At 37.5% G+C, this 9,654-nt stretch overlaps 1 protein-coding gene across 1 annotated transcript; it reads right to left on the bottom strand.

Moving 5' to 3' along the window:
• Nucleotides 1-925: 925 nt before the first annotated feature.
• LOC115917874 (egg peptide speract receptor-like) lies at nt 926-9,654 on the bottom strand. The gene is made up of 10 exons (XM_030975145.1): nt 9,422-9,654; nt 7,789-7,961; nt 6,554-6,707; nt 5,650-5,828; nt 4,869-5,022; nt 4,044-4,225; nt 3,567-3,756; nt 3,078-3,208; nt 2,509-2,689; nt 926-1,808 (listed from the first exon to the last, which is right to left on the bottom strand). The coding sequence occupies exons 1-10, from the start codon at nt 9,540-9,542 to the stop codon at nt 1,666-1,668; spliced, it is 1,608 nt and encodes a 535-aa protein (XP_030831005.1). The 5' UTR covers nt 9,543-9,654; the 3' UTR covers nt 926-1,665.

Here is a 9,654-nt window from a genome sequence, read left to right on the forward strand (position 1 = left end):
AAATCACCTCGTCGTTTTGTAAATAAGTCTACATCAAGACTTTAGTAAATGCTGTTTAATCCCTCTTTCAAATCTCAACTGTAAACATTATATTACTTGCAAAATAAATGCAGCATATTTATAAGATAGGTAAAGTAATAACAAATGATACAAATACAGTATAACGTCATGTGCTTTCCGATATGTGTTGAGCGATGTAAGTAAACCGAACCTTAACCTAGCCGGGAACCTAGCCCTTTGGAGAAAAACAAATTCTTGGCAAATGTCATTGTGTGAAATTTCGTAGTGAATACCAAAAGAAGAATGAGAGAGAGAGAGAGAGAGGGGCGGGGGGAAGAAAAAGAGGGAGAGAGGGAGGTGGCGAAAAGATGTAGCGCAACATACGGATCGTTTTATTTTATTAAATCACCTCATCGTTTCTATGTTAACAAGTTTACATCAAGACTTTTATACACTTTTGTTCGTGTTATTCAAACGAAAGATATGTATCAAACTACTGTTCATATACGTTTTGCTTTGAAAATATGCTGTATTTTTGTTATAACCAACGAGTAGCCATCAAGTTCTATATTCGCTGAACTGCTATGAATAATTACGTATCTAGATGAAATGTACATGAATGTTATCTCGTGATTAATAAGTGCGCCATCTAGCGTCATATCCACAAATTACTTCTACCCGATAAAAAAAAAATATAGATTGCTCTGATTGGTTTAAAGTCAAACTCAATTTTTGTCAATGGCAAAGGTTGCCCGGGAAAACTTGTTATGCCAGAATACTCAACGAGTTGAAAATTGCCATTTCATTTGTGCTATGCCTGGTAAACCTCTATACTTTCCATCGTCTAAAAACTTTCCTCTCATCATTTTCCCTATTTACTTCCCCCTCTAATTCAAGAACACGCCAAACTTCAGACTGTTTTTTTTTTTATTGTAATCATTTATTTACTTTTTCGTTGCAAGAAAACAAAATAATACAAAATAACATTTCAACGGAGAATGTTTTGTTGAAATTCCTTAATCAAATTGTTTGGATATAATTTCATGGAACTTCAACATTAACACATGAATACAATACGAATAACAATGAAAGATTTAATTTCATATTAGTTCAAAATAGACCTCCCAAATCAAACGATTTATTAGTCGATTGTCGTCAAATTATTGATACACATGCATCGTGGCAATTCTCTCTTTTAAAGAAATTCAGTCCTTCTCATAAACGTTCTCCATTAAAACAATTATTTGTGAATGCAGCCTGTTCTCGAGAAATTGTCACCAACACAATGAACTTGTAACTCGATATTTAAGAAAATACCATCTTACATTTCACCGACAATCATACTTGGTAATTGAGCAGCTTGCATCGTCGACTAATGTATTTAAGATTTATAATGCCTAATCGGCACCATGTGCTGATCGAGTAATTAAATCAAACATGCAAAATGTGCGTTACATAAAACACACACATTCGATTGAATTGATCATCAATATTTTCCAAACAGTTAATAATAAAATAATTAACTTAGATCATAGGGAGGGGTTATGATTATGAAATATATTAGTGCGTTTTGGGTCGTTGGAGACTTTCCTATAATTATTTAGGAATTGATTCCTGAGATTGATGTTCCTGAGAATAAGATATTGACTTCATTGTATTTCTTATTTAAGCTTGACCACCGCCTCCTGCGGGTTTGACAAACTTGATGTAATAGAACGCGAATGCAGCCACGGCTAACCCTGCCACGCCACCTCCAGCCGCTCCTCCAATCACTGCAATGGACATACCACTTGGTGGAGCAGTAGATCCTACAATGAAGAATACATAAACATCAACCATGTTATTAAGGTCTCGTTTAGAAGCGACTTAGCAAAACCAAAGTGGTTTTGTTTTATTATGACGTAGAGTGATATACCTTCACATTTCTGTATCTCATAACACAGAGCTCAATGAATACGCGCAAGTCATTTGTTCATTTATTTAAATGTTTAAATAAAAACGAGGCGGCATCTACACTCTTCCCTTGACTGGTCACAGACTAAGGTCAATTGTTTAACTATTGTTTTATGTTCCTTTATTCATATTAACAAAGATAATAAAATGTTTCATCAAATGGTGTTGATAACTTCCTATCCTTACATCACGTCACTAGCTTTAAAAAGTAACAACGCTATATTAGACATTTTCGAAACGTATGGGAAAAGCAACGATTGCGACAAAGTTCTGAGAAAATATCAGTTTTATGATAAAGAATGAATGTTCTGACTGGTGATACAATAGTTAATAACGGGTCATTCGTCAAAGAGAACATCATGTCAAATCTTTAATTGTGAATCGGGCCCATGTAAAATCCAGCTAGGGCACGTCTGTCCTCGAATAGCAGTGATTGGGCCTTTTCTCTGAAACCTACACACTTTCACCTTTGCTATCAATATTCATTTAAATATTCGAAACCGGCAGGAAACACTGAAATTTATTTGAAGTCGATCATGTAGGATCAATACCTACCTTCACAAACGACTCCGACATCACCTGTTGCGCAGGTCATGTCTGCAGAAACTTTCATCTGACATTGGCTAAGGGTTTCATTCTCGACGCCGGAGCAGGTTATACCATCAATAATGAATGGAGCTTCGGGGTCAAAGGGTGCTGAAACCTCTGCGGAGCCTGCCGCTCGTGACGCTCCCCACTATAAATTAGATTAAAACAAAAGTAGAGTACTTTCATTTAGGCTTATATTGGTATTACATGATCAGCTGAAGCTGGGGGGGGGGGGGGGGGGGGGGGGGGGGGGCTTTGGTATCCCCACATTTCAACAAAAATAAAAAGGATTTGTTCATTTCAATATGGATAGCACATTTCTAAAAATATATGTACTCATATTTACCCCAAGGACTACTCAAGGCGCCTCACAAAATACTCATATTTGTGAATCTTTACATTGATCAATAAAGTTCTTGTCCAAATATTCGGGTAGCAGAAAAAAGGGGGGGAGCGAGGTGGAGTTGTTTGGGAATAGATATTCAGGGTATGATTATTGTATTTTTACTTACACCAATCTGAGCAATAATAGTTACCTTGTACCCAGCGTGGTAGCAAACAGTCTTGGCTTCATGGTCACTCCAATCTGGATCACAAACTCGTCCCCAGCCGTTGCCCAAACTCACTTCTACTCGACCCTGTCCTTGTCCCATTCCGACTATGCGTACTGTAACATGAATGAATTGGAGGAAAATTATCATCATCAGCCCATATGCATGGCGGCATGGAGCCCTTCGTATATCTGGGCTTTGCATGGTCTTATGTTCTTGCCAAGATATATGTTGTACTCTCATTAGGAGCCTTGTATAAGTACCGCCAAGCCGATCCTGTAGATCTATATTTTCTCTGTCCGGGTTTTGGCGCCGAAGAGAAGTATATATTTCGATACAGGTTCTAAATGGAAATACTGGAGGAAACAATGAATTCCCTCTTATGAAAAGCGTCATTTCAAAGACGATTCATTCTGCTGTTCGTGATTTATAGGGCTAAGATCGAGAGAGCATAACACTATGAAATGAACTAACCTCTTGTATTCTTTGGTTCTATCTCTATGGTATCATCGTCATCCGTTGCACACACCACGCTGGCATCCTCAACATGGTAACAGGAGTGAGTCCAGCCATCTCGGAGGATACAGTCAATAAGTCTATCTTCTACACCTGTACACATCACAAATGATGTGTGGATAGGTGCCCATGTAAAACCAAAGTCCTCCTATTTGAAACATAATAGATATCAATAAAACATTAACACGAGGAATTGAGAGAAACCTTTTGGTGAATCATTTTTCCATATCTTGTACGACACATGCCCAGGTGTAAATTATATACGGTTCTAAACTTATTCTTACTTCAACCCTAGATCAAATACCTATAAAACCCTAAACTAAACTAAACCGAGCATATTTGAGCACCATAGTTTTCTATCTTATAAAAAGCAAAATTTTGCTTTATCCCCAACTTGCAATTGGTCAAAAATTTAATGTGATGATCTGATCTTACCCCTTTGAATCCTGAAGCTTTGACTGCTCCTCTGTAACCAGCCTGCCGACATACCACATTAGCATCTGCCCAATCCCATCCATCATCACAGATTGTACCCCATGCATCATCATGCCATATCTCTACTCGACCTTCATGTGGCCCACTACCATCCATCAGACGAATGTCTCCTTCTACATTGGCTGATGATTTACAAAACATTTATACAAACAGAGAAATCAATAGATTAATAAAATCAATAAATGAATAAATAAATATATAAACGAATAGAACAATTAAACGGCATAGAAATGCGTAACATGGCGTAAAAGAATGATATGTGAAATAACGGCACAGAATCAAGATCTCAGTCACCTAGAAAATATTGAAGTTTCCAGCGGAAAGTTTAATAAACAACGCCTTATTGACAGTATCTGAAAAAAAGAAGAAGAAGAAGAAGAAGAAGAAGAAGAAGAAAGAAGAGAAGAAGAAGACGTCGATCATGATGGTGTTTGGTAATACTCACAGGAATCAGTTCTCTCCTTGAGGGGTACCAAATGAGATATCTTGCATGGACTGGACGTTATTACTGAGAACAATTTGACCCACATCCCCGTGACCCATCAAATAATAACTTCATCTTCATCTATATCATCATTATCTCAATTCATTATACTTTCTTTGATTCATTCAATGCCTTATGGTCTAACACCACCGTATCTTATAAAGTATCTTTCTTGATGACGCATATATGTCCTGCTTAAAAACATTCTGTTCATAAAATGATGACGATATGGATTGTAGGTATTCAGTTTTTTTTTAAATCTAGTTTTAACGTGTACATACGTTTGCATACAACACCAACGTCCCAGTTATGGGTGTAGGGACATGCATGCTGATACGGAGTTACCGGCATGTTGCATTCAGTGATATGAGCCTCGGTACCCTCACAGTCTACTGCATCTAGGATGATTGGTCCAGTACTGAATCCAAAGTGACCCTGATTAAAAAACACGTATTAAACAAAAACACAATTATTGTATTGGAAGAAGAAGAAAAAAAATCACCAAAGTACTAGCTGCAAGAACCTTGTTCAATCATTTAAAGAAAGGGGTTTTGTACACACTGCCCATAAAGTTTGAACAGTTTTAGTCAGTTTTTGCCCTTGAGTTTGGAATAACTTTCTTACCACTTTTCATGAAATGATCGTAACATTGTGTTTTTTTTTCTTCACAGTTAAAGTGTATAAATCTTTTCAGAATTTTGTTTAACATCTTTATGAGTCTTTAGACTGATAGATATAGTTTTGAGAAGATGAAAACTTATATATCAAGAATAAATCATAGTGTCACAATCATTTCATGAAGCGAGGTTAAGAAAACATTATTCAACTTTATGGGCAACAGTTAACAAGGGGTTAAAATTAAATTATTGAATCTGAAAACGCCGCGATGAAAGTTTTATTTGAAATAAACCATTTTGAATTGAATTGAATTGACACTCAAAAATAATTTTGTTTTACAAAACGATATTGCAATTTTGTCCTTTATCATTAAAACATCAACGATCAGTTTGTATTGAAGAGGACAAATGAAGGAGAACGTATGAAGCAGGAATAGTGCCTTACATCTGTCTTGATTGATTTGACTCCTCTTGAGTAGCCCATCTGTCGACAGGCAACATTTCCATCTGGTGTGCCAAAGTCTGTATGGCAGACGCTGCCCCACGCTCCATCCCAGAATGTTTCCAGTGTGCCTTCATTGGGTACATCGCCAAGGATCATTCTCAACGACCCCTGCGGCTCATCTTTGTTCATGGGAGCAAGTAAATATTATAAGCATCATAATTATGACATAGAAAATACACTTTAAGACACAAAATGGGCATTCAGAATTTTACTTATTTAATTCTATATGGGCTCATCGCTTAATCCGTAATTTGAAATTACCAATATGAGGGCAACTGCCAAGCATTGATCTGTCCGCTGCCACTAATACTCAGGAAACAGTGTGATATATTCGTATTTGTTTACAACATTTCGAACAATCATTCCGACTTCAAAATTTGTGTAACGTCAATTAAAGTGTCACTCAAAGAATTCAGATACCTTGAAGATACTAACGCGAGAGATGTCATAACCTTCATTGAAAATAAATAAGCCGTTGCGCATCTCTCTCCTTTGACGTTATTTTGTGTGACATGCCGTTTTTCCGAAGGTTCATTACTACGCATGTCCCCGTTTCCGCAAACGAAACAGAATATGTATCTTTTTCAGCATCACGAAGCTGCGGAATAACGACTCCTATTTCATTTTCGAAAATATGTATCTTATTTGATTTTCTGACCTTAGAACCTTCGGAATAATAAACCCTATTTCACTTCCGAAATGTTCAACCTTCAGAGTAAAGCAACAAATGAACGGTATTGTGAACCCTTGGCGAGTATGACAAATTTGTCTTTCGGAATTGTAAACCTATGCATTTCAATAATGACATGTTCAGTGAGCTGTTGAGACATATTCCTTTACAAACCTTTAGGTAAACATTCTACCCCAGCAGCCCATTGTGCATTGCAGAGCCACGGACGTCCATACGGTCGATGATAGCAATCTTCTAGTCTCGTTTCATTCCCGAGGCAGTTCATTTTATACACCCAAAACGTTGTTACATGAGCGCCAAAATATGCCTGTAGTAAAGATTAAGATCTCGTAAATTAGACCTTTTCAAATCATATCAACAAGCTCTTTTGCCCATGAGCTTGAAATATAAACTTTTCTTACCTCTTTTCATGAAATGATTGTAACAATTATATGAAGTTTCTATATCTTTTCTGAATTTTACTGATAAATCTTATTTCTGGATTGGTAAAGTAATGAAAAATGAATATAAACTTCACCTATTAAAGGTATAGCCCGGTTTTGGCAACGCCCCCTCTCAAAATATGAAATGAAAGCTCTTATTACCAATCATGTGAAAGAATATGTTTCGACTAATACGTGATGATACAAATTTTGCTGGGAAACCGCCTAATATATATTTGATAAATTATCATATCGATCCGGCCTGGATAGATATCACAAATGGACTTCAACATTAAACATTTGGGCATATATTTCTGTTTTTGTTTGCGAATTTAGGTTGAAGTATTGCCATCTCAACCTCTGAAGGCAATATCTAAACAATATTGAATGGATATTTTGCATCCAAGATCCTTGCACCGCAAATTTACCACTACCGGTCTTTACCTTTGACTTAACCACAATCATTCATGAAAATAGGTAAGAAAAAAACATTCAAACTTTATGGGCAAGAGAGTATCACGAGTCATGACAAAAAGTGAAATTTTGCCGCCAAATTTTGGGGGCTCCCAACACTTTATAGGCTTTTTATACTACTTCTTAAAAGACAGTCAACCATAACAAAAACAACAAACCAAATCAATAAAACCCAGCAAAACCTGTTAGATATACACCTTTACACTTCAAAGTATTAACATTCAATGGTAAGTTTCATGCACCGGGGCCCAGGTTGATGAAATGAAAACAAGGCCACCGAATGTTAGGGGGGCGGGGGTGTAGGAGGGACTAGAGGGAGTCATATCATGTTCTTCTCACTTTTACCCCCAGTCCCCCACCCCTCGGCTTCCCCTTTTTCTTTCGTTTTGTTTGTGTCTTTTTGTTGGGGAGGGGGGGGGGGGGTCAAGGCACATGCCACCCTCTTCACACCACGATCGACATGGAAGTACCAACAAACTAGTCTAAACTTACCCTCCTATAGAATTGGCGAGCCCCTGGGAAGCCAAGTTGTTTGCACGTAACGTTTGCGTTTTCCATATGCCACCACCAATCACAAACACCTCCCCATCGAGTTGCATGATAGATCTCCACTGATCCTTCGTTCTCTGTTCTTCCATGAATCAGTCGGATATTACCCTCAACAGCTGCAAAGGAGAATAAAAGCAGCACAAATTAGATACTGTATTGATCAAATGAGATGTATAATTGTAGAGGAGAGGTGGGCAATTCCACGGACACTGCACTTGAAAATAATCAAAAAATAATTAACATGATTAAGTACTTGTCTTTGACAATAATATTGTCTAAGATCAGTGATTATAGATCTAGACTAGATCTAGGTATATTGCACGTAAAGTTCTTCAAATCACCGATGGAAATCAACTGTCCGGATACATAATACACAGCGTCTGGGTAGGTCTATAAAGTAAGAGTAGTCTAGACCTAGGCCTATATGAAACACAAAAAATCTCAACAAGTTCTCAACTTGAATTGGAAAGAAGTAGATTTACATTTAAAATCAAGATTTCCTTTTTATTTATGTTTATTTGTTTCTCTAGGCCTACTACCAGGTTATAGAAGCTTCCGCTTCAGACTTTGGCTTTGCAGGGGTCCAAATTAGATAGTCAAACTCAAACTTGTTAAAAATACAATTAGGCCTAACAAAGTTAGACTAGACTAGATTCTAGGCCCACAGTTAAAGATTCTAGGCCTAGCCTACTGCGAAGAAGATGGCCGCATTTTGTGGGCATGCGTGTGGTTGTTCATGATCTAAATTCGATCTAGACCCCTAGAGGTCTAGAATAGATCTAAAAATGTCGAAAGTCGAAACTGAAAGGTAGAGCTTTCTCGATTCATCATTCATGCTCACATCCCCATCACATGCAGATGCACAGTTGCCATTGACCGGATGCGACATCACATTCACAATACGAATGGCTTTGGCTTGGTCATTGACACTGAATCCCTTTCTGCCTTAGACCTCTAGTGAGTCAGTTACTTAGTGTCCTTAGTTTTTACGTACAAAAAGTCAAATGTGACAGCTTTATTTTGATAAGCATCCCCCAATACCCCCCGACCTCCACACTCTCAAGTTAAAATGACATAGCCTAGGCCTAGGCCTAGATCTAGAGGTCTAGGCCTAGTGACGTGCATTGCTGAGTCTAGACTAGATCTAGTAGGTATGACCTAGACCCTAGGCCTATTTAATCTAGATCTAGACTAGAGTTAGACTATTCTATTTCTCTCAAGAAACTCAAAAGCAAAGTGGCACTGACAAGTGACAGCTTTGTCTTTAGAAGTTTAGTGGGGACACACAACTTAACACCAATCAACAGACGTGACTCGAATCAGGATGCGAACAAAAACAGAACTCCAAGAGTCCAAGTCCAACCTAACTTTCTTAATCTTATTCTTACTAAAGTTAGTCTGTAGCTAGTCAAGAGATATCTAGCCGGGCCTTTATCTAATTTAGTGGATCTTTTTTTTAACGTTCATACTTTCTAAAAAGAGGTCTATTATTTGTTAATTAATATGATTGATAGATCTAGAGTCCAACTCTAGTATTAAGACTAGACAGATCTAGAGTCTACTGTCTACTACTCACCTTCCCGACCATAGTTTTGTTCCGCACCAACATCGTCAAAAGAACTGATTGCAATGCAAATGACCATGCAAGCAGCCCAACAGTGTCGCTGCAACATCATTGGAAGTCCCATCTTAAACATCAGTTTACTTTTTCTTTCTTTAGAGTCGATACTTCTTCCTTGTTCACAGTCTTTGATGAATGTTATTGTTAATGTTATGTTAAATTGCTAGCCCTAGCTCCAGCTAGCTAGC

Source organism: Strongylocentrotus purpuratus, unplaced genomic scaffold (genome assembly GCF_000002235.5).
Source record: "Strongylocentrotus purpuratus isolate Spur 01 unplaced genomic scaffold, Spur_5.0 spur5_scaffold_8, whole genome shotgun sequence".
Lineage (NCBI taxonomy): Eukaryota > Metazoa > Echinodermata > Echinoidea > Camarodonta > Strongylocentrotidae > Strongylocentrotus > Strongylocentrotus purpuratus.

Excerpts from the sequence above, each read along its gene's own strand:
- LOC115917874 (XM_030975145.1), bottom strand. The coding sequence starts at position 9,542 with ATGTTTAAGATGGGACTTCCAATGATGTTGCAGCGACACTGTTGGGCT. Across the intron at positions 4,226-4,868 it reads CGTTGGTGTTGTATGCAAAC|CCAATGTAGAAGGAGACATT; the intron begins GTATGTACACGT and ends GTAAATCATCAG. Across the intron at positions 2,690-3,077 it reads GCTACCACGCTGGGTACAAG|TGGGGAGCGTCACGAGCGGC; the intron begins GTAACTATTATT and ends TCTAATTTATAG.